Source organism: Protopterus annectens, chromosome 9.part0 (assembly GCF_019279795.1).
Source record: "Protopterus annectens isolate FY-2018-M chromosome 9.part0, PAN1.0, whole genome shotgun sequence".
Lineage (NCBI taxonomy): Eukaryota > Metazoa > Chordata > Ceratodontiformes > Protopteridae > Protopterus > Protopterus annectens.
The window spans coordinates 818,031,208-818,057,439 of NC_056743.1; the positions used below are offsets into that span (position 1 = coordinate 818,031,208).

The 26,232-nt window shown below is 44.7% G+C and overlaps 1 protein-coding gene across 1 annotated transcript in view; it reads left to right on the top strand.

Moving 5' to 3' along the window:
* Positions 1-26,232, top strand: part of LARP4 (La ribonucleoprotein 4) — a gene marked incomplete in the record, with an annotated part of 1,458,174 nt that overhangs the window by 974,346 nt on the left and 457,596 nt on the right. The window contains 1 exon segment of the mRNA XM_044083476.1: positions 21,407-21,631. Coding sequence (XP_043939411.1) covers positions 21,407-21,631 — 225 coding nt within the window.

The window sequence follows — 26,232 nt, forward strand, 5'->3', positions numbered from 1 at the left end:
AGGCAGTTGCGTTATTATTTAGGCAGGACTAAGGATTTTAGGCAGTCTCAGCAGTTGTTTGTTTCTTTTGCTTTGAGTTCTCAGGGCAAGCCTGTGTCAAAACAAACTATTTCTAAGTGGATTGGGTTTTGCATTGCATTTTGTTATTCCCATCATGGCAAGGAGATTCCAGCTGGGATTAGGCCTCATTCCACTAGGGCTACTGCCACTTCAACAGCATTTCTAAGGGGGTGGCAACTAAGGATATTTTGGAGGCAGCTACTTGGAGTTCAGTGCATACTTTCTCTAAGCATTACCACCTTCCTCTCTACTCTAAATCTAGGGCTGGTTTTGCCACGGCTATTTTGCAGGGCATGTTGACAGCTCCAGCTTCTTTATGATTTGCCAGCCTCCCTTACCTCTGCTTTGGGATTCTACCCAAGTGTTAGGACTGCAGCAATGTGGGATGAAGAACATAGTACAGTTTTGTACCTACCATAAATGTAGATGTTCAAGATCCACATTGCTGCAGTCCAATCTACCTCCCTCCTTCCCTCTGTGTTTAGGGGTGGTTGTGTGGGTGGGGTTGTACTTTTGTAAATTTGTATATATTGTACATATATTTGGTACAGGAGTGTTGGGTTTTTGGTTTTGGCCTTATCTTTTAGGGTCTTCTGACATCTGGGGCAAGAAAAGACTGAGGATATGGCGTCGGTCATGCGCATTTGTATCCTGGCGTCCTGACGTCAGACTAATGCGCCTGACCACGTCAGCCTTATACTTTGGTATTCGGGCCGACTGGGACAGCGGACTACCCAAGTGTTAGGACTGCAGCAATGTGGATCTTCGAACATCTACATTTATGGTAGGTACAAAACTGTACTTTTTGTACCTACCATAAATGTAGATGTTCGAGTGCTAATACAGCTGCAGTACAGGTTTCCCTCCCTCCTTCCCCTCTTGGTAAAGGACTAGTGGCTAACACCTCCTCATACAACCTAATTTGGGTTATCCTCCTATGGTATATTTGCTTGCAACTACTGTTTTTTTGATTACATTGCATTGCTTGAATATATTTATATATATATAATTTATGTATTGCCTTCCTTCTGGGGGCACCTGACATCTGGGGCAAGAAAGATTGAAGAATATGGTGTCGGCTGTGTCTTGTATACCCCTGTCGCACTGACGTCAGGAAAGAAAGCGACAACAACCGACGCCGGACCTAGACTTTGGAATTCGGCCGACCGAGGACCAGTTTGACGGCAGAGAACCCATCTGTGATTACTGCAGCTGTATTAGCACTCGAACATCTACATTTATGGTAGGTACAAAACTGTACTTTTTTTCTTTTCACATATTGTACTTATGACTGCCTGTATTTTTAAAAAGTTATTTTTGTTTAAATAAATAGTTTAACTGTTGTAGGCTACACACTAAAGTGCGATAGCCTTTTCTGATCACTTGTAGTCGTTTAAAGCTATTTTAAATGTACTTTTTACTGTTTTTGCCTTATCTTTTAAAAGAAAAAAAAATACATTTCTTGTTTTCCCGCCTTTCTAAGCTAGTATAGTCCATTTTTCAGGCTAGTGCTGAATTCAGGGCTGTGTTACAAGTTTCTGAGTTGCCCATGCCTTACTTGGATAGAGAAGTTTCTCTGCTCACCTGTGAGAGAGGGGAACTATGAGCAGCCATCTGTCCCTGGAGGAGTGGTTCCAGCCCAGAAGTTAGTTTAAAAACTGCGTTGCATGGTTTTGTGCGCCGGGTAGCACCACTTAGCTAGGGTTAAATTATTCCTGGCTCCACTAAGTCTCCTTCAGTTTTTCACTTGAAACTAGTCTAACTCTCAACCTAAGCACTCAATAAGCATCCTACAGTCCAGCACTTGCTCAGACCTAATAGCAAGCACTAATATACCCTGACGCTTGACTGTCCAGTGGGGCAAGGCTCTTTTATCTACCTCTCACCAACCAAGCGACTAAGCAGCTCACCCTACTATTCAGGCATGACCAAAGGGCAACTTCAGGTGTACTCTCCAGTCCAGCTGGTGACTCTGGATATCCTGAGGCAGTGTTACAACTGTCTTATGTACACGGACAGCCCTCTCCTCCTACCACAAAACACTAGCATATGTGAGAGATGCAGTTATACAGCCAAACTGGAGGCTAAGGTATCTCCACCCAAGACTGGAACAGATAGTCATGAGAAGAAGGTTAACACTTGCACCACACCTCCAGCCTCACATAGACCTACTAAACCAGCATTGGCAAAAGATGCACATAAATACACAAAATCAAACTCGGAGGCTCTAAATAAAAACCTGCAAAAGCATCAGAGAGCTCCAAAGCAGACACCCACAAAACTTGCACCTCCTGTCACAAACCAGACAACACATAAAACAATGTACCACACAATCACAGCCCTTAAGGCAAAATAACATACCTAACACACTAGTAATAGGTGACTCAATAGTCAGGTACACGGACGCCCCACTCACTAGGCTGGACAAGGAGAAGGTTACTTTTAGCTGCCTGTCGGGAGCCAGAATCCGCCACATAACACAAGCACTCGGGTCACTCCAGAACAAGTACAAATATGACTCTGTCATTGTTCATGTTGGTGTGAATGACCTGAGCCGTACCTCCCTGGACTACATGAAAAGAGACATGGAAGAGCTCTCTGATCATGTAGCCCAGGCGGTTATGACCCTGACCCTGAGTAGCATCCTGCCCTCACCAAGAATGATACCTCAGTATAAAGAAAAAATGATCAATTTCAACAATTGCCTAAGCTTCTGGTGTCATTCATAGGGGATCCAGTGTCTGCCAGCCTGGGATGACATGCTCGACAAGCTGCGTTGCTTCGCAAGCGACAGCTTGCACCTGTCACCCCTTGGCTTTCGAATACTGGCCAAGGCTCTTGCTGCCTCCATAGTGCCTTTTTTAGGCAAGGCTCAAAATTCAAACCCACCTCCTTAAACAGCACAAGTAAAAAACTGAGGGTTATGCTACTCCATGCCAGGAGTTTAAATCTCAAAATGCATGCGCTCGAAGCACTCCTAAGTATGGAGAACGTCGACATCTGTGCAGTAACTGAAACCTGGTTCAAGGCTCCATAGAGCACTCCAGCACTACAACTTGTACCACTCATTTCGGCCACAGAGCATGGACCGAAACACAAAAGGAGGGGGGGTGTATCCATATTAATCAAGGATACCCACACCTTCAGCTTAGTGGTGTAGTATGATATCTTTGAGATCATCCATGTGCAACTAACATCGAGCAAATCTGCAATGCAAATTGTGGACTGCTACAGATCACCCACCATTATCCAGGACCACCACTCCGCCTTTCTGGTGACACTGGAAAACATGAAGGTCCTACCGAACACCCTGATCTTGGGAGATTTTGATTACCCTATCATTAACTGGGAAAACTTGAGTACAAACTCCTAGGCTCCGCGCTTCCTGGAATTTTTCAACTCAAATGCCCTGGATCAGCTGGTAAACTCCCCTACCAGAGGCCACAACATATTGGACCTGGTCATCACCAACATGGGCGACAGGTGTTCCGTACCGGACGTCAACCCGTCACTGGTTAGATCAGACCATAAACTAATCACCCTGGATGTCCACAGCCCACCCCCCCCCCCCCAACCAAGGACACCACAGTGAAAAACTTTTCTAAAGCAAACTTCACCTTAAGTCAGAGGTGATAAGTTTCACAGCCCCCACACTAAAGGATAACACTGCCCAAGATGCTGAATCCTTTACAATTGCACTCTATGAGCACCTACAAGGATGCATGGATCGTGCCATCTTTAGAAAAAACAAGGCTCACTCCCCTAAGAGAAGGAAACTAGTCTGGTGGACCCCTGCCATAAACAGGTTATACAACAAAAGGAGGAAACTAGTTCAGAAAAAAAGCAAATCCCAAGAGGGGAAGACATCTCTGATCAGTATCAGTAAGAAACTAAGGTCCCTCATAAAATCATCCAAGGCTAACTTCAAAGGAAAAATAGCCAAGGACTCGAAAGATAACCACAAAGCCTTCTTTAGATGTGTCAAAAATCTAAGTGACAACTCGCAGATATGCTTTGAGATGGTGCAAAATAGCACAAAATATACTGAACCTACTGATATTGTCAACATATTGGTAGATAGATTCATTGCAAACTTCACCTCCCTCTCACCTTCAAAAGGGCCCACAACAATACTGGAAAAGTGTAGTGTCCCGGAAATCACAGCAGCACAGGTGAAAACAGCCCTTTCAAAAGCCAAAAACACAGCATCAATGGGGCCAGATGGTATCCCAGGCTGCGTCTTGCACGAACTACAGAACGAACTAACCCCTATCCCAGGCTGCGTCTTGCACGAACTACAGAACGAACTAATCCCCCACCTAAACACGCTGTTCAACCTCAGCCTCTCCACAGGCTACGTGCCCATAGAATGGCGCACAGTAATTGTTATTCCGCTCCACAAAGGAGGAACCACAACTGACCCTGGTAATTATCGCCCCATAAGCCTGACTAGCCTGGTCTGCAAGGCTATGGAGCGCATCATCATGGAACTCATTAACAAAGACATTGGGAACCTCCAAACACTTGACCCGACCCAGTTCGGCTTTAAGGGCAGATCATGCCTACTAAACCTGGTTGACTTCTTCGAGACCGTTACCAAGGCCATAGACGAGGGAAAGGTGTTTCGCACAGCCTACCTTGATGTCGCCAAGGCATTTGACACTCACTCTGGTATTATAGAAAAACTCACCAGCCTGAACATAAACCCCTACGTCACAAGATGGGTTGCCAACTGGCTTACAGACAGAACTCACAGGTAAGAATAGGGCTCCAGGTCTGACTCTAAACCAGTCACAAGTGGTGTCCCAAGGCTCAGTTCTTGGACTCCTACTGTTCGGCATATATTTCAGAAGTACAGGCAAGCAGGAGGACTACGGCTAACCAAGTTCACCGATAACTGTGAGCCATATTTGACTCTCCGGCTGAAACGGACATCCTCCAAAAGGCCTTACTGAGACCCAGGACACCTGCTGTCAAAGTCGTGGCCTCAAGCTAAGTGCCAAAAATGCATAGTCATCCCATTTGGGAAAACAAATCACTCACGAATTACCACATTGGAGGCAGCCCCCTTAATACAGAAGAGGTAATAAGAGATCTGGGGACCCAGGTAGACAGTAATCTCTCCTTTGACAGTCATATTGCCAAAGTAGTTAGGAAGTCCTATGTGGCCCATCTAATTACTAAGGGGCTCCCATCTAGAAATAGAGGTTATAGTGCCCCTCTACTCGTCACTCATCAGACCCATCATAGAGTACAATGCCCCATTTGGGATGTACCTCACAAGACACTTTCAACAGCTTGAAAGACCACAAAAGCACCTTACCAAGAGGATTACTGGCCTCAAACATATGTCCTATACAGCCTGACTGAAAAAACTCCGGCTGTACTCAGTGGCATATCGCTTACTCAGAGGTGATCTGTGCCCGACTTTTCAAAGCCATGTCCAACTCAGAATTGATGGACATGCTCCACCTAAAGAAATCAAGTCACTATGAGTCATGTGCTCCAGTGAGCTAAACTTTGCCAGAACAATAAATAGAACATGCTGGAGGGATAAATTCCTGTCACAGAGACCCCCCCATGCTTTGGAACAAAATTCCAAACTACATTAGGCAGAGCCCCTCACTAATACTCTTCAAGAGAAGCCTTGATGAGTGGATGGGTAACAGAAAGTACACCCCTGGGATCACGTCATTGGCTCTGCTTGACAGAGGCTCAGTTAATTAATCAATGGGGCAAAAGCCTTACACACTCTGGCTAGGCTTATAAATGCCCTCGGCAGATAGCCAAGTACATACCTATGAACCGCTAAAATGTGTGGTGGTGGGTTTTGTGTGATTTTCTCCTCAGCAATGTACGGAATGTGCATTGCACTAGTTTGTGCTTGGGTAGCTGAAACAGTATTTTTTCAGACTAAATATTTTTTGTCACCTTAACTCATGTTCATGTGTTTTTGACTGACAAGAGGAAGGCATTTTTTCCTTATGTTTTTGTTGCTGTAATTTTTAGGAACATTGTATTGTACTGTTTGGTATAATTATCAATATTTTTGGAAAGTTAATTCAAAGCTGTTTTGTTTCTCTGCACTTTTTGCATATTGAAGTATCCTCCTGAGCTGTGCTGAATTTGCCAGAAAATACCATGTTTTGGCTAGCTTTCCTAAAAAGGAAAAGGTTACATTATTAATTATGCAGTCATGTGTTTTGAGTTCCTATTAAAAGCATGGAAGTTTTTAGCCTCATAATTCAGTCTGAACAAGTCCAGTGTGGATGAAAGCGCTTAATGTTTGATGTGGAAATCTTAATAAAAGAAAATTTTGCATTTTGGCTTATTTCTCCAGTTTTGTTGCTCTCAATCTATATTTAGAAAATCAGTGACTTAAAAAGTTAACGCAAAGGATGGAGCCCAATTTGGAAGGCCTGACTGAACCTCTGAGGAAGAGGGCAAAGATACCTAGGACCACTTCCACTGCTTCTCCGCTTTTGGACGCCCACCAGCTGCTGATTTAGGAGTTGAGGGCCGTCAGTCAGATCCGTCTACTTTGGCAACCTTCGAGGAAGCAGCCTGTCAGTTGACGACTTGCACTTCCACGGATCTTAGTCAGGCATGGGCTACAGCAGATGTCAAGGGGAAACCAGCCACAGTTGGGCCTCCGACCAGGATCCCTCCTCCTGAAACCGCTACCCTTAGTCAGGCACCTGATTCCAGGCCTTCACCTAAGACTACTTCAAAAAAGAAACAATATCTGGCTACACCTGCAGAAGGCCTACCTGATTTGACAGTCCATCACCTCTTTTTTGATGCAGGCCTTCATGGCCCTTAGGCCCACAGCCTCTTCTCCTTCTACCCTTCCTCTTCTAAACCCTAGGCCTGCCTCTTTCTCCTCTCTCCCACTGCCCACTTCACAAGACAGGGAAGAAAAACAAGAGACTTATTCCTCTTCAGATGAATCTCTCTTACACTTCCCAAATAGCATGTCCTCAAGAATATTACTCCCCAGATGAAAAATCCATCAAAGGGGACTCCCCTCCTGAGGATATCCCCTTTGGAGGGACTATAACAAAAATGAAAGAATACTTCAAATGGGACACTTCCCAAATGTCTGATACTCAAAAAAGATATTTTGAATTGCTACAAGTGGAATCTGCCTCCCCTTCTACAATTCTTCCTGTCATCCTTGCATACTTAGATGCCTTTTCCTCAGCATCTAAGACCCGGGACTCCCAGCCACCTCCCCCAAAGGGGTCTGATCACTTCTACAAATTGCCTGATGACCAGAAATTTCTAGTCAAACCACCCCTGGCAGGCCCTGCTGTGATTGCAGTATCACCTTATAAACAATCCAGACTCATTCTGTCTGCCTCTCTCCTATTTACAGACAAGGACAGTAAAACTATGGATAGAATTGGAAAGAAGGTTTACACCTCTTCCACATTGGCCTTGAGCCATCAACTATCAAATGCATATGACCAAATATGCTCTGGACCTGGTCTCTTAAGCCTTGTCTTCTGGCTGCTTCTCCAGACTGCCCTACTATACCTGATATAGCATCTAAACAATCTCTGGCTGGCCAAGTAGTCAGGCATTCCATTAGATGTAGTTATGATGCTACAGAGGCATCTGCAAGGTCTCACCTCTGCATCTGTAATTAGAAGATATTAGGTGGCTACGCCTACAACACTTAACTGAGGACTTCAAGTCTAAAATCTTAGATGTTCCTCTAGATCCTAACTTTTTTTTTGGTAAACAGTCAGCAAACCTTTTTAAAAATCTACAAGAAAAGAGTAAGGAACTGCAAGACATCAAGCATCTCCTTGTGTCTCCTATTCGTAAGTGTTACAGAAATTACCCTGAAAAAATACTTTTTTCAGAAGAAACCCCTCCTCTGGTGGGCCTCCCTCTTCCAGACACGAAAGAGGGACCAGAAGACAAACCTCTTCCAGGCCAGCTGTCTCTCAGCCCCCCACTAATCTCTTTCAAGACAGAGGAGGACCCAACAATGCGTGACTGCCTTGCCCACCTTCCCCTTTCTGTCTGCCTCACCCACTGCCTCTCCTTTTGGAAAACCACTATAGACAAATTGGTTCTTGCTATCATTCAAAAAGGATACTTCCTTTCTTGGAAAGAAAGGCCCCCTTTAAGGGATGTGCCCTTCCCCCAAGAAATCAGAGGCACTTCTTCCCACAAATTTTACAAGAACTTCTGAACCTGGAAACAATAAAACCTGTTCCACCAGGCCAATAAGGCTGTTTCTGGTCCCCAAAAAAGATGGGCCATGGAGGCCCATTCTAGACCTTTCCTTTCTAAACCTATTCTTAAAGGTTCCCACCTTCGGAATGTTGTCCCTACAAACCTTACTCCCTCTTATTCCAGCCCAGGCCTTTATGGCCACACACTACCTGAAAGAAGCCTATCTGCACATCCTCATACAACCTTCCCACAGAAAATTCTTAGGTTTTTCTGGACCTTCCTCTCACTTTCAATTTACAGCACTGCCCTTTGGTTTGTCCACTGCTCTGAGTGTTCACAAATTGCCTGGCACCTGCCGTAACCTATTACAGAACACAAGTGATTGACATTTACCCTTACCTGGACGACATCCTGATTCTGGCAGAATGCAATGAAACCCTGCAAACCCATTTACAGTTCACCATTTGCCTGCTTCAAAGACTGTTCACCCTCAACTACCCAAAAGTTTCCTTGACCCCAGAACAAGGCAAAAATTTTCTGGGTTACAAGTTCAGGACAGACATAATGAAAGCCTTTTTCCCCAGGGCAAAGTCAACTCCTTGTCCTCCCACTTCAAAACCCTTATGCAGACCCAACAGATAACTGCAAGGCAATTTCTACAAATCTTGGGCCTAATGGCAGCCACCATTACCATGCTACCACTAGACAGAATGCACATGTGAAAGCTGCAGTGGTATCTAAAAAATGTGTGGTCGCAACACCAGCATCCTTTAGAGCAATTAAATTACCCTTTTGCCCTGCCTACAGTCAAAACTAAAATGGTGGATTCAGCAAATTCAACTGAACCCAAGCCTTTCACTGCAGTTACCCATCCCAACCCAGTTCTTGCATATACAGATGCATCAGACTTAGGATGGGGAGCTACAATGTCAAATTACAGGGTACAAGCAAAGTGGCACCTTTCCATCAAGAAAAAACATGTCAGCATGAGGGAAATGACGCAGTCCTCCTGGCATTTAAAGCCTTCCTTCTCCTTTTACAACCTGGGGTTCTAATAACAGCAGACAACACCCCAGTCGTGTGATTCTTCAACAAGCAGGGAGGGACAAAAGCCTACCATCTCTGCAGACTAACCTTACTAATTTGAGACTTAGCTTCACAGCACAACTTGTCCCTGCAAGCATCCTACATCCCTCTCAGGACAACAAACAAGCAGACCTTCTCAGCAGGACATCCTCTCCAAATCACGAATGGATGCTGGACAGGAATGTTTTTCTAGATATTGTCCACCAGTGGGGCACACCAAGTAGATTTGTTTGCCTCCCCCCAGAACAGACAGCTGCATACTTTCTGCTCCAATACCCACCCTTTATTAGCATAGAGAATAGACACATTCAGCATTTCATGGAAGGGGATGTTTTCTGTATGCCTTTCCACCCTTCCCATTAATTCAAAAAGTCCTCCTGAAAAAAAGGAGACAAACCAAAAATCTTGCTGGTGAACTCCTACTGGCCAAGGCAGCACTGGTTCCCCCTTCTCACTCTAACCAAGGGCAATCACCCCAAGTTACCCCACAAGGTGGACCTTCTGACAACAAAATGGAGCCCTCATCCACTCACACTTGGAGATGTTGGCAGTGACTGTGGTGATAAACTTTCAATTCCCTTCAGGCACCACTACTCCGAGGATGTGCTTTCAGTCCTGAGGGAGGCCAGGAAACCTACTATAAGGAAGTCTTACTTGGCTAAATGGGAGAGATTTTCCAAATGGTGTCTGGGCAAAGGCAGGAATCCATCCATCGCAGATCCACCCCTAGTTTTTGCTTGTGTGTCACCGAGTTAAGAGGGGACTTTCATGCTCTTCAGTGAAAGTCCACCTTTCAGCAATTTCAGCCTGCCTGCCAGTAGACTCTCCCCTGCTAGCCAGGCTCGATTTTAAGTTATTCTTAAAAGGGGTCTTGCACATTAGACTACCAAGAAATCCCATCCCACCATCCTTTGACCTGAACTTTGTTTTCGAAAAGCTGACACAGTTCCTATTTGAACCTACTAGTACAGCTACTCTTGTAATGTGCACATGGAAGACAGTACTGCTTGTGGCTGTCACTTAAGCCAGGAAGGTGTCAGAATTGCAGGCCCTAATGGCTTATCCTCCATGCACTACCTTCCACAAGGACAGGGTAACTCTACGAACCAACCCTTCCTTTATGCCTAAAGTCCATGATCATTCCTTGAACCAGTCTATTCACCTACCCACATTCTTCTCCTCTCCCTCCAATCAAAGTGAGAGAATACTCCACTCCCTGGATGTTCACTGACAGGTAAGGTTTTACCTAGACAAAATCAAATCAGCTTTTTGTTTGTTTCCACCCCAGGTCCCTGGGCAAGGCTTTCTCCAAACAAACCAGCGCATTTTGGATTAGGAAAAACATTTGCCAATGTTACGTACACCATGGCAAAAAAACTCCCGCAGGTAGTAAAGGCTCACTCCACCAGAGCAGTGGCAACCTCCAAGACCACCTTATAGGGCCTTGACACTGCATCCATCATGGATGCAGCCACATGGTCCACCATTCACACTTTCACTGAACACTACAAGCTAGACAATGTCTCCAGGGCACACACATTTTTTGCCAGAGCAATTCTGCAGGGCTTTGTTGAATTGGCCACTTCTACCTCCTCCTTAAATTATTCCTGGCTCCACTAAGTCTCCTTCAGTTTTTCACTTGAAACTAGTCTAACTCTCAACCTAAGCACTCAATAAGCATCCTACAGTCCAGCACTTGCTCAGACCTAATAGCAAGCACTAATATACCCTGAATGACTGTCCAGTGGGCAAGGCTCTTTATCTACCTCTCACCAACCAAGCGACTCAAGCAGCTCACCCTACTATTCAGGCATGACCAAAGGGCAACTTCAGGTGTACTCCAGTCCAGCTGGTGACTCTGGATATCCTGAGGCAATGTTACAACTGTCTTATGTACAGACAGCCCTCTCCTCCTACCACAAAACACTAGCATATGAGAGATGCAGTTATACAGCCAAACTGGAGGCTGGCAGATCTCCACCCAAGACTGGAACAGATAGTCATGAGAAGAAGGTTAACACTTGCACCACCTCCAGCCTCACATAGACCTACTAAACCAGCATTGGCAAAATGCACATAAATACACAAAATCAAACTCGGAGGCTCTAAATAAAACCTGCAAAAGCATCAGAGAGCTCCAAAGCAGACACCCACAAAACTTGCACCTCCTGTCACAAACCAGACAACACATAAAACAATGTACCCACACAATCACAGCCCTCAAGGCAAAATAACGCACCTAACACACTAGTAATAGGTGACTCCAATAGTCAGGTACACGGACGCCCACTCACTAGGCTGGACAAGGAGAAGGTTACTTTTAGCTGCCTGTCGGAGCCAGAACTCCCACATAACACAAGCACTCGGGTCACTCCAGAACAAGTACAAATATGACTCTGTCATTGTTCATGTTGGTGTGAATGACCTGAGTCAGACCTCTCCCTGGACTACATGAAAAGAGACATGGAAGAGCTCTCTGATCATGTAGCCCAGTGTTATGACCCTGACCCTGAGTAGCATCCTGCCCTCACCAAGAATGATACCTCAGTATAAAGAAAAATGATCACTTTCAACAATTGCCTAAGCTTCTGGTGTCATTCATAGGGGATCCAGTGTTCGCCAGCCTGGGATGACATGCTCGACAAGCTGCGTTGCCGCGTTTGCGACAGCTTGCACCTGTCACCCCTTGGCTTTCTAATACTGGCCAAGGCTCTGCTGCCTCCATAGTGCCTTTTAGGCAAGGCTCAAAATTCAAACCCACCTCCTTAAACAGCACAAGTAAAAAACTGAGGGTTATGCTACTCCATGCCAGGAGTTTAAATCTCAAAATGCATGCGCTCGAAGCACTCCTAAGTATGGAGAACGTCGACATCTGTGCAGTAACTGAAACCTGGTTCAAGGCTCCATAGAGCACTCCAGCACTACTGGGCTACAACTTGTACCACTCATTTCGGCCACAGAGCATGGACCGAAACACAAAAGGAGGGGGTGTATCCATATTCATCAAGGATACCCACACCTTCAGCTTAGTGGTGCAGTATGATATCTTTGAGATCATCCATGTGCAACTAACATCGAGCAAATCTGCAATGCAAATTGTGGCCTGCTACATATCACCCACCATTATCCAGGACCACCACTCCGCCTTTCTGGTGACACTGCAAAACATGAAGGTCCTACCGAACACCCTGATCTTGGGAGATTTTGATTACCCTATCATTAACTGGGAAAACTTGAGTACAAACTCCTAGGCTCCGCGCTTCCTGGAATTTTTCAACTCAAATGCCCTGGATCAGCTGGTAAACTCCCCTACCAGAGGCCACAACATATTGGACCTGGTCATCAGCAACATGGATGGCTAGGTGTTCTGCATCGGACGCCAACCCGTCACTGGTTAGATCAGACCATAAACTAATCACCCTGGATGTCCACAGCCCACCCCCAACCAAGGACACCACAGTGAAAAACTTTTCTAAAGCAAACTTCACCTTAAGTCAGAGGTGATAAGTTTCACAGCCCCCACACTAAAGGATAACACTGCCCAAGATGCTGAATCCTTTACAATTGCACTCTATGAGCACATGAGCACCTACAAGGATGCATGGATCGTGCCATCTTTAGAAAAAACAAGGCTCACTCCCCTAAGAGAAGGAAACTAGTCTGGTGGACCCCTGCCATAAACAGGTTATACAACAAAAGGAGGAAACTAGTTCAGAAAAAAAGCAAATCCCAAGAGGGGAAGACATCTCTGATCAGTATCAGTAAGAAACTAAGGTCCTCATAAAATCATCCAAGGCTAACTTCAAAGAAAAATAGCCAAGGACTCAAAGATAACCACAAAGCCTTCTTTAGATGTGTCAAAAATCTAAGTGACAACTCGTAGATATGCTTTGAGATGGTGCAAAATAGCACAAAATATACTGAACCTACTGATATTGTCAACATATTGGTAGATAGATTCATTGCAAACTTCACCTCCCTCTCACCTTCAAAAGGGCCCACAACAATACTGGAAAAGTGTAGTGTCCCGGAAATCACAGCAGCACAGGTGAAAACAGCCCTTTCAAAAGCCAAAAACACAGCATCAATGGGGCCAGATGGTATCCCAGGCTGCGTCTTGCACGAACTACAGAACGAACTAACCCCTATCCCAGGCTGCGTCTTGCACGAACTACAGAACGAACTAATCCCCCACCTAAACACGCTGTTCAACCTCAGCCTCTCCACAGGCTACGTGCCCATAGAATGGCGCACAGTAATTGTTATTCCGCTCCACAAAGGAGGAACCACAACTGACCCTGTAATTATCGCCCCATAAGCCTGACTAGCCTGGTCTGCAAGGCTATGGAGCGCATCATCATGGAACTCATTAACAAAGACATTGGGAACCTCCAAACACTTGACCCGACCCAGTTCGGCTTTAAGGGCAGATCATGCCTACTAAACCTGGTTGACTTCTTCGAGACCGTTACCAAGGCCATAGACGAGGGAAAGGTGTTTCGCACAGCCTACCTTGATGTCGCCAAGGCATTTGACACTCACTCTGGTATTATAGAAAAACTCACCAGCCTGAACATAAACCCCTACGTCACAAGATGGGTTGCCAACTGGCTTACAGACAGAACTCACACGGTAAGAATAGCGGGCTCCAGGTCTGACTCTAAACCAGTCACAAGTGGTGTCCCGCAAGGCTCAGTTCTTGGACTCCTACTGTTCGGCATATATTTCTCAGAAGTACAGGCAAACGCAGGAGGACTACGGCTAACCAAGTTCACCGATAACTGTGAGCCATATTTGACTCTCCGGCTGAAACGGACATCCTCCAAAAAGGCCTTACTGAGACGGACACCTGCTGTCAAAGTCGTGGCCTCAAGCTAAGTGCCAAAAAATGCATAGTCATCCCATTTGGGAAAAACAAATCACTCACGAATTACCACATTGGAGGCAGCCCCCTTAATACAGAAGAGGTAATAAGAGATCTGGGGACCCAGGTAGACAGTAATCTCTCCTTTGACAGTCATATTGCCAAAGTAGTTAGGAAGTCCTATGTGGCCCATCTAATTACTAAGGGGCTCCCATCTAGAAATAGAGGTTATAGTGCCCCTCTACTCGTCACTCATCAGACCCATCATAGAGTACAATGCCCCATTTGGGATGTACCTCACAAGACACTTTCAACAGCTTGAAAGACCACAAAAGCACCTTACCAAGAGGATTACTGGCCTCAAACATATGTCCTATACAGCCTGACTGAAAAAACTCCGGCTGTACTCAGTGGCATATCGCTTACTCAGAGGTGATCTGTGCCCGACTTTCAAAGCCATGTCCAACTCAGAATTGATGGACATGCTCCACCTAAAGAAATCAAGTCACTGCGAGTCATGTGCTCCAGTGAGCTAAACCTCGCCAGAACAATAAATAGAACATGCTGGAGGGGATAGATTCCTGTCACAGAGACCCCCCCATGCTTTGGAACAAAATTCCTAACTACATTAGGCAGAGCCCCTCACTAACACTCTTCAAGAGAAGCCTTGATGAGTGGATGGGTAACAGAAAGTACACCCCTGGGATCACGTCATTGGCTCTGCTTGACAGAGGCTCAGTTAATTAATCAATGGGGCGGCGAAAGCCGACACACTCTGGCTAGGCTTATAAATGCCCTCGGGCAGATAGCCAAGTACATACCTATGAACCGCTAAAATGTGTGGTGGTGGGTTTTGTGTGTGATTTTCTCCTCAGCAATGTACGTGAATGTGCATTGCACTAGTTTGTGCTTGGGTAGCTGAAACAGTATTTTTTCAGACTAAATATTTTTTGTCACCTTAACTCATGTTCATGTGTTTTTGACTGACAAGAGGAAGGCATTTTTTTTCCTTATGTTTTTGTTGCTGTAATTTTTTAGGAACATTGTATTGTACTGTTTGGTATAATTATCAATATTTTTGGAAAGTTAATTCAAAGCTGTTTTGTTTCTCTGCACTTTTTGCATATTGAAGTATCCTCCTGAGCTGTGCTGAATTTGCCAGAAAATACCATGTTTTGGCTAGCTTTCCTAAAAAGGAAAAGGTTACATTATTAATTATGCAGTCATGTGTTTTGAGTTCCTATTAAAAGCATGGAAGTTTTTAGCCTCATAATTCAGTCTGAACAAGTCCAGTGTGGATGAAAGCGCTTAATGTTTGATGTGGAAATCTTAATAAAAGAAAATTTTGCATTTTGGCTTATTTCTCCAGTTTTGTTGCTCTCAATCTATATTTAGAAAATCAGTGACTTAAAAAGTTAACGCAAAGGATGGAGCCCAATTTGGAAGGCCTGACTGAACCTCTGAGGAAGAGGGCAAAGATACCTAGGACCACTTCCACTGCTTCTCCGCTTTTGACGCCCACCAGCTGCTGATTTAGGAGTTGAGGGCCAGTCAGATCCGTCTACTTTGGCAACCTTCGAGGAAGCAGCCTGTCAGTTGACGACTTGCACTTCCACGGATCTTAGTCAGGCATGGGCTACAGCAGATGTCAAGGGGAAACCAGCCACAGTTGGGCCTCCGACCAGGATCCCTCCTCCTGAAACCGCTACCCTTAGTCAGGCACCTGATTCCAGGCCTTCACCTAAGACTACTTCAAAAAAGAAACAATATCTGGCTACACCTGCAGAAGGCCTACCTGATTTGACAGTCCATCACCTCTTTTTTGATGCAGGCCTTCATGGCCCTTAGGCCCACAGCCTCTTCTCCTTCTACCCTTCCTCTTCTAAACCCTAGGCCTGCCTCTTTCTCCTCTCTCCCACTGCCCACTTCACAAGACAGGGAAGAAAAACAAGAGACTTATTCCTCTTCAGATGAATCTCTCTTACACTTCCCAAATAGCATGTCCTCAAGAATATTACTCCCCAGATGAAAATCCATCAAAGGGACTCCTCCTGAGGATATCCCTTTGGAGGGACTATAACAAAATGAAAGAATACTTCAAATGGGACACTTCCCAAATGTCTGATACTCAAAGATATTTTGAATTGCTACAAGTGGAATCTGCCTCCCCTTCTACAATTCTTCCTGTCATCCTTGCATACTTAGATGCCTTTTCCTCAGCATCTAAGACCCGGGACTCCCAGCCACCTCCCCAAAGGGGTCTGATCACTTCTACAAATTGCCTGATGACCAGAAATTTCTAGTCAAACCACCCCTGGCAGGCCCTGCTGTGATTGCAGTATCACCTTATAAACAATCCAGACTCATTCTGTCTGCCTCTCTCCTATTTACAGACAAGGACAGTAAAACTATGGATAGAATTGGAAAGAAGGTTTACACCTCTTCCACATTGGCCTTGAGCCATCAACTATCAAATGCATATGACCAAATATGCTCTGGACCTGGTCTCTTAAGCCTTGTCTTCTGGCTGCTTCTCCAGACTGCCCTACTATACCTGATATAGCATCTAAACAATCTCTGGCTGGCCAAGTAGTCAGGCATTCCATTAGATGTAGTTATGATGCTACAGAGGCATCTGCAAGGTCTGCGACCTCTGCATCTGTAATTAGAAGATATTCGTGGCTACGCCTACAACACTTAACTGAGGACTTCAAGTCTAAAATCTTAGATGTTCCTCTAGATCCTAACTTTTTTTTTGGTAAACAGTCAGCAAACCTTTTTAAAAATCTACAAGAAAAGAGTAAGGAACTGCAAGACATCAAGCATCTCCTTGTGTCTCCTATTCGTAAGTGTTACAGAAATTACCCTGAAAAAATACTTTTTTCAGAAGAAACCCCTCCTCTGGTGGGCCTCCCTCTTCCAGACACGAAAGAGGGACCAGAAGACAAACCTCTTCCAGGCCAGCTGTCTCTCAGCCCCCCACTAATCTCTTTCAAGACAGAGGAGGACCCAACAATGCGTGACTGCCTTGCCCACCTTCCCCTTTCTGTCTGCCTCACCCACTGCCTCTCCTTTTGGAAAACCACTATAGACAAATTGGTTCTTGCTATCATTCAAAAAGGATACTTCCTTTCTTGGAAAGAAAGGCCCCCTTTAAGGGATGTGCCCTTCCCCCAAGAAATCAGAGGCACTTCTTCCCACAAATTTTACAAGAACTTCTGAACCTGGAAACAATAAAACCTGTTCCACCAGGCCAATAAGGCTGTTTCTGGTCCCCAAAAAAGATGGGCCATGGAGGCCCATTCTAGACCTTTCCTTTCTAAACCTATTCTTAAAGGTTCCCACCTTCGGAATGTTGTCCCTACAAACCTTACTCCCTCTTATTCCAGCCCAGGCCTTTATGGCCACACACTACCTGAAAGAAGCCTATCTGCACATCCTCATACAACCTTCCCACAGAAAATTCTTAGGTTTTTCTGGACCTTCCTCTCACTTTCAATTTACAGCACTGCCCTTTGGTTTGTCCACTGCTCTGAGTGTTCACAAATTGCCTGGCACCTGCCAACCTATTACAGAACACAAGTGATTGACATTTACCCTTACCTGGACGACATCCTGATTCTGGCAGAATGCAATGAAACCCTGCAAACCCATTTACAGTTCACCATTTGCCTGCTTCAAAGACTGTTCACCCTCAACTACCCAAAAGTTTCCTTGACCCCAGAACAAGGCAAAAATTTTCTGGGTTACAAGTTCAGGACAGACATAATGAAAGCCTTTTTCCCCAGGGCAAAGTCAACTCCTTGTCCTCCCACTTCAAAACCCTTATGCAGACCCAACAGATAACTGCAAGGCAATTTCTACAAATCTTGGGCCTAATGGCAGCCACCATTACCATGCTACCACTAGACAGAATGCACATGTGAAAGCTGCAGTGGTATCTAAAAAATGTGTGGTCGCAACACCAGCATCCTTTAGAGCAATTAAATTACCCTTTTGCCCTGCCTACAGTCAAAACTAAAATGGTGGATTCAGCAAATTCAACTGAACCCAAGCCTTTCACTGCAGTTACCCATCCCAACCCAGTTCTTGCATATACAGATGCATCAGACTTAGGATGGGAGCTACAATGTCAAATTACAGGGTACAAGCAAAGTGGCACCTTTCCATCAAGAAAAAACATGTCAGCATGAGGGAAATGACGCAGTCCTCCTGGCATTTAAAGCCTTCCTTCTCCTTTTACAACCTGGGGTTCTAATAACAGCAGACAACACCCCAGTCGTGTGATTCTTCAACAAGCAGGGAGGGACAAAAGCCTACCATCTCTGCAGACTAACCTTACTAATTTGAGACTTAGCTTCACAGCACAACTTGTCCCTGCAAGCATCCTACATCCCTCTCAGGACAACAAACAAGCAGACCTTCTCAGCAGGACATCCTCTCCAAATCACGAATGGATGCTGGACAGGAATGTTTTTCTAGATATTGTCCACCAGTGGGGCACACCAAGTAGATTTGTTTGCCTCCCCCCAGAACAGACAGCTGCATACTTTCTGCTCCAATACCCACCCTTTATTAGCATAGAGAATAGACACATTCAGCATTTCATGGAAGGGGATGTTTTCTGTATGCCTTTCCACCCTTCCCATTAATTCAAAAAGTCCTCCTGAAAAAAAGGAGACAAACCAAAAATCTTGCTGGTGAACTCCTACTGGCCAAGGCAGCACTGGTTCCCCCTTCTCACTCTAACCAAGGGCAATCACCCCAAGTTACCCCACAAGGTGGACCTTCTGACAACAAAATGGAGCCCTCATCCACTCACACTTGGAGATGTTGGCAGTCGCACTGTGGGTGATAAACTTTCAATTCCCTTCAGGCACCACTACTCCGAGGATGTGCTTTCAGTCCTGAGGGAGGCCAGGAAACCTACTATAAGGAAGTCTTACTTGGCTAAATGGGAGAGATTTTCCAAATGGTGTCTGGGCAAAGGCAGGAATCCATCCATCGCAGATCCACCCCTAGTTTTTGCTTGTGTGTCACCGAGTTAAGAGGGGACTTTCATGCTCTTCAGTGAAAGTCCACCTTTCAGCAATTTCAGCCTGCCTGCCACTAGACCCTCCCCTGCTAGCCAGGCTCGATTTTAAGTTGTTGTTAATAGGGGTCTTGCACATTAGACTACCAAGAAATCCCATCCCACCATCCTTTGACCTGAACTTTGTTTTCGAAAAGCTGACACAGTTCCTATTTGAACCTACTAGTACAGCTACTCTTGTAATGTGCACATGGAAGACAGTACTGCTTGTGGCTGTCACTTAAGCCAGGAAGGTGTCAGAATTCCAGGCCCTAATGGCTTATCCTCCATGCACTACCATCCACAAGGACAGGGTAACTCTACGAACCAACCCTTCCTTTATGCCTAAAGTGGTCCATGATCATTCCTTGAACCAGTCTATTCACCTACCCACATTCTTCTCCTCTCCCTCCAATCAAAGTGAGAGAATACTCCACTCCCTGGATGTTCACTGACAGGTAAGGTTTTACCTAGACAAAATCAAATCAGCTTTTTGTTTGTTTCCACCCCAGGTCCCTGGGCAAGGCTTTCTCCAAACAAACCAGCGCATATTGGATTAGGAAAAACATTTGCCAATGTTACGCACACCATGGCAAAAAAACTCCCGCAGGTAGTAAAGGCTCACTCCACCAGAGCAGTGGCAACCTCCAAGACCTTCTTATAGGGCCTTGACACTGCATCCATCATGGATGCAGCCACATGGTCCACCATTCACACTTTCACTGAACACTACAAGCTAGACAATGTCTCCAGGGCACACATTTTTTGCCAGAGCAATTCTGCAGGGCTTTGTTGAATTGGCCACTTCTACCTCCTCCTTTCTTTCCATCTAAGCTGTGGTAGTCTCACACCATGAATACTGCAACATAGGAATAGAAGGACATAAAATAGTTGTGTAAAATCTTACCATAACCATAGGTGTCCTCCATGTTGCAGTATTCCTTCCCACCCACCGAAGTCCCTTTCTCTATTCTCTCTCATTATTGACCTGTCTTAGGTCTCATAGTGATTATAACCTACCCTGTGACCTATTTAGACATCAAATGGCTCTCTGATCCTATGGCTGACATCACATGCTACTCGATTTCAACAATTCTTGGCTTTCATGTTCTGAGGTCCATGTGCGCAGACGTCACATTTAAAGCCCCTGGTTTATGGTCCTATGTGTATCATCCCATTCAACTACAACAGCCAAGCTGAAGCTTTTATATTGGAGGTGATGTATGGGTCGCCTGAGGCAGGAAATCCTACACCAAGAGTACTGCAACACAGAAGAGAAGGACATCTATGGTTATGTGAAGATTTTACACAACTTTTCTTTACCTCTTGTTGAACAGTCAGAGCCCTCTGAGCTTGAGACTGGCTGTCTAAGTTGCTTATGTCTACCAAATATCGCCCTCTCGCTTTCCATGTGTCAGAATATTTTTCACTTTTGGTTGGAAGTGGCATCATGTTAGCTAACTTCATACTATGACATCTTTGTATCCCACAATGTCATCAGTGTACAATGTCTTATGTGATGTCAAAACTGTGATTGCTTCTGGCTGACTGTACAGATTGAGATCTTGTAAGATTGTTTCTGAAAGTAGGGCTCAGAATGCTTTGCAGTATTTACTTAGTTTCTTTGGGGTCAGTCTTTAATGTTTTGGTGGGCATTTGCTTATAGAGAGACTGTATGATGTAACAGTTAGTACTCACTTGTGATCATGGACAGAGTAGGACATGAATTGCAACCTTTTATGTATTAGTGTTATTTGCTATGCGTACCAGGAAGCCAGTTTGACAAACTGATACTGTTTTTGTATAGAACAGCTGGTTTGGCCATTTCACTTCAAGTAAAGTTTGCCCACTTGGCAACAGGTAATACTTTATCTGTTGTGGCTTTCAGGGCTGTACTGTAATGTATAGGCACTTTTATTTAAGTTTATTAAACAGCATGATGAAAATTGACTTAACAGAATAATGCTTTGAGGTCTAAGTATTGTGCTGTCATACTGTGATTTAGATGTAAACATTCATGTATAGTAAGCTTGCTTATGGAGTTTAACAGTTGAGCTTCAAGTAAAGCAGACAAATTGTTTCTCTGAGATATTGATGGGCAATGGCTGATCATTTGAATTATTGGTTTATTTTAGGAACCATGTAAAACCACATCCTCGTTCGTCCACTACAGATCGCTCATCGGACTCTTGTTTAGTCAACTCTTCACCCCTAAGTGATAGTGGATCAAATACAAGAAGTCCTCAAACACAAAGGCATACAGGCCCAGTAATAGGGCATCAAGAACCTGCTAGTTCTTACACTTCAAAGGAATCACAAATGGAACAAAATGGCGATAGCACAATAGCTAGTAGGGGCAGGTAAGTTGTCTTTGAATACCCTGTATTTTGTGTACAAGGAGACATTCTGCTTGAGTTTTAGATGGTCAGGGCAGTTAATTGCACAACTGTTCTCCAGCCTCTTGCAGGAGCACCACGGCTTGAAAAATCTGCTTACCTGTCCTAGCTCAAAATTTGTTGTCTGTAATGTAGAAAGAACACCAGGGCAAGACTTTGTCTTGCAGATGCGAGTTTCTTGTGTTTTTTTTTTCCTACCCCTGAAGCATTTCAGTTTTCTCTTTAGTCTTCCCTGTGTACTGAGAGTTTTTAGACACTGAAAAGATTGTGCTTCTTTGTAATTTATTATATTGGAATAGCTTTCTCAGGCAGATGTCCTCTTCCAGCCGGATGTCAGGAGAAGTCAGAAGTCCTCAGAATAGCACTGGTTCATCTCCCTGCATTAACACCACTGGCTGGAAATTCAGCTATAGTGAAGAGAAGAATTTACACCATCTGTAGTTCTTTGCTACACACAGTGAATGGTTACTGTTTTTATTTAAGTCATTTAATCATTTCCAGGAAGAGCTTCAGGTCGAAATGGTTACTGTATTTACATGGTTACTGTATTTAGCTGTGTAATGCTCGGTACTTAAGTTTGTTTTTATTTTTCTTCCCTTTAAGTCTGTGCTCCCAGAAGTCACTAACAAGTAAACTGTCAGAAACCTTTCCCAGAAGGAATGTCATTTGCATCACATTTGTGTGGGAGTAAGTCGCAGCTTACTAGGCTGTGAGCATTTAAACTCTATAAATAAAACTCTTAAGAGCTCTGGAAGTTTTATGCTGTACATTTGGGAACAAGTAACTGTTAGTGTTGGAACAAAGGCTGTATGCTGCCCCTTTCGAGCACTTGATCCTTCTGGTGACTAGGGGAGTAGGCTAATTGTGTACTGCAAGACGTAAAGGTGCAGAGTGTATAGGTATGCATGGAATTTAAGGGGAGTGCAAATAGCTATAGGTGTCCTACTGATGTCTAATGGTTCCCCCATGAGACCTTTGGTTACTGTACTTGGGTGTGAGATGCACTGATGTCCAAATATCAAGTGCACATACCCCTGAAACCTGTCTCCGATGTAACTTTAAGTTATTGAAACTTGCTTAAGAGCATATTGTGACCAGCTAAATGGGTACTTCATCTTCAGTGCATTTCCTGTCATTTGCTTTAGGTTAACTTCAGTTGAAGAAAATGTAGTCCTTCCTCTATGAAATGGTTGTCCATGTCCAGTCAGAGAGAAAGATCTGGCTTATTCTAACAAAACCCTCTCATCCCCTAGGTATGACCCTACCAGAGATAACCGACTTTGTTTGGATTTTGCCCCAAGGTCATGTCCTTTTTGTGAAACTGTGAAACTGATGAGAGAGAATTTAGTCTCGAGTCAAACAGCTGTCTGTCAGTCAGAGATACCTTAAAGGATAACCGTACCCAGGGACTCGAAACAGAAACATGTTTATTGATCATGGTTTGGTGTTTCCTACATTTTACCACCACTCTGGGACTATTTACAGATTTTTATATATAATTTGAGTCTGAACACAAGTGGTCTAGCATCTTGAAGTGAATCCTGATGGTTTAGTTTGCCTGTAGGTATCCTGCAATGCAGTGCTTGTCTGTAAAGAATTGCATCACGCAGGCCTCTTTCTTTGTAAAGCTCCTGTCACTCCATTGATTTACTATGCATACACTGTAGTCTGTTTTACGTAACATTTCATGGCATTCAATGACTACTTAAAGTGCAAATGCCACAGAACAGACATTCAAAGTGCTTATTACTGCTGCTTTTTAAAATGGCTAAGTTGCAGTCTTGTGAAGCCTGAATTGTACTACTACGCCTCATCTCCCATTCCCCATTCACATCTAACTTCCCTAGCTGTCAAAGTGCTAAGGATAATTTGGACTGTTACCTGATGTGATTGACAACTCACGGCAGGGGACTTGACTCATGTACTGTTTCCTTATGTTCTTTGTTTTTCACTGTTGCAGTCATCACACTTGGGATGTTCTTCGTATTTCAATGTTGCAGTCATTACATTTGGGTAATCTGCTGGCAGGTTGCCCTCAGTCGGCCTGATTAACAAAGTCTTGGGTCCTGCGTCAGTTGCTGTCCCTTCTTCCCTGACGTCAGGGGTATAAAACATGCAGCTGACGCCATTACATAAGTCTTTCTTGCCGTGCCCGAAGCAGATGGTCATCGTGTTACACTGCTGCAGTCATTACACTTGGGTTATCCTGCCGTCAGGCGGATGTGCAGTCAGCCAGAGTTCCAAAGTCTTGGTCCGGTGTCGGTTGCTGCCGCCTCCTCCCTGACGTCAGTGCAACAGGGGTATATAAGATGCAGCCAATGCCATTTTCTTCAGTCTTATTTGCCGCACGGTGCCCAAAGCAGAAGCAGTTCGCAATTGCCGGTCGGCCAGCTCCTGAAATTTTCATTCTGAATCCTGAACCGAAGTCTTCTAAAAAAGCTAAGTACCCCATTGGGGAAACTTTTTCTTGCCTCAGACCGATGTCAGTAAAAGTTAATAACTGTATTTCTTGTGGGAAGCAAATACCTCATAAGGATTTCCACTCCTGTTGTATTCCATGCCTAGGCGCTGACCACGACATTACTGGTGGTCGGTTTTGTGCTAGGTTTAACAAGCGCACTATTAAACGTTGGTTTGATTTTGCCTGACATTATTTTGGCAGAAAATTCAATTACACCATGCCGTTTGAAATCCCGACTACCGCAATGCATAAAAAGGACAAGGATAGGCATCAGAGGCCCAAAACTGACGAGGCCTCTTCTAGGCCGGTAGCCGGTTTTCAGCGAGGCGCGTACGCAGCCCCTGATGACTGCTTCCACAGAACTACAGACCACCTCCGACTCCCACGTGAGTTGGCTGGGCCTTCGAACGCTCTAGGGCTTCAGCTTACCGATCCTAACCCTACAGAGGGAACCGAAGTAGCTGAACAATCCACAGCTACAGAGGGTGTTTTCAGACCTACCCAGTTAACCATTAAACCCTCTGCTAAGTCTAAGCCCCCCTTAAAAGCAGAGAAACGGGCACAACTCTCTCTAGGACAGGCTTCCATGCCTAAGAAACAAATGCTAAAAATGGCCGAGGACCTAATCACCCTGATCAGGGGGTCCCATCCCCCTCCTGATAAAAGGCCCAGACAGGATGCAGACTATGAATCTTCTGACCAGGTGTCCATTTCATCAGACTCTTCCTCAGACCTAGGATATTCTTTACCCCCCTTATGAGGATTCTGATGCTGAGGAATCAATTCCATCAGCCTCTCCGCTTGAGGATTACTCCTTTGGGGAGACCTTACATACCATGAGGGAACATTTCCATTGGGAAGGCCAGGATTACTCAGAATTCAAGAAAAGGTTCAGAGACTTGCTTTTATTTCCTCAACACAGACCCCTTGCTATCCTGCCAGTTGTAGATATTGTGGATGATGTGTACACTGAATCCATTTTAAACCCCGACTCCTTACCCCCAGCCCCAGTTAAGCCTGATAGATATTACAGAGTCCCTGACTCTCACAAATTTCTGTACAAAAGCCCTGTTGCTGACCCTGAAACTATTTCTCAGGGACCCAAAGGGATTAAGGCCTCATCAGCAAAAAACCCAGTTCCCTCTGACAGAGATTCCAGAGCATTAGACGTACGGGGAAAGAAGGTATATACGTCTGCTACTTCAGCAGTGAGAGCCTTGAATTGCCAGTTTCATATGCTCAAAGATCAGCAATTTTTGATGTCTCAGTTGAAACAAAAGATGCTTCCAGATTCAGATCCTCCAAACCTAAAAGAAATGCAGGATTTATTGCATGCAGCTGAACAAGTGGGTAAACATACTTTGCAGTGTGGTTTTGATTCCTTAGAGGCCTCCTGTAGAGCGGCATTTACAGGCTCTGTCATTAGAAGGCACGCTTGGTTAAAAGAACATACGTTACCAGATCATGTTAAGGTCAAATTATTGGATGCACCTTTGCAGCGGGATGTGCTGTTTGGAGTTAAGGCAGAAGAGGTATTAAAGAAGATGGAGGATAAGGCAAAATCTATGCAAACAGTGAAAGATTTCTTATAGTTTCAGCCTCCTCGTTTTAGCAGAAATTGGCCAACAAAGAATTGGTCCTTTCCAGTCACAGACCTCAAAGGGGCAGATACACACGTCCAAGAGGTATAGGTCAGAAACAAGGCCCTTGCAGGCCTCGACAGTGGGGTACACCAGGCCAGAAAGAAGGGGAAGACAGGCCTCGACCTTATAAAAAACAACCTCAATCACTTTCCACTGCAGCTGCCAAACATCTCTCTCTTGGCAGCCGCCCCAAGGAGGAAAACTGGCGCTTTTCTATCACAACTGGCATTGCATCACCAAAGACAAATCGGTGTTCAACATTGTATCTCAAGGTTACAGGTTCCATTTTCAGACCCTGCCAAGGCTAAAACAAATGCCAAATCTGCCACCAAATCAGTGGGCAGAGGCTCAAAAACAAATTACAACACTCATGGACATGAAAGCTATTCAACAGGTACCACCACAGGAACAAGGACAAGGATTTTACTCAAGACTCTTTTTGGTTCCCAGAAAGGACAGAG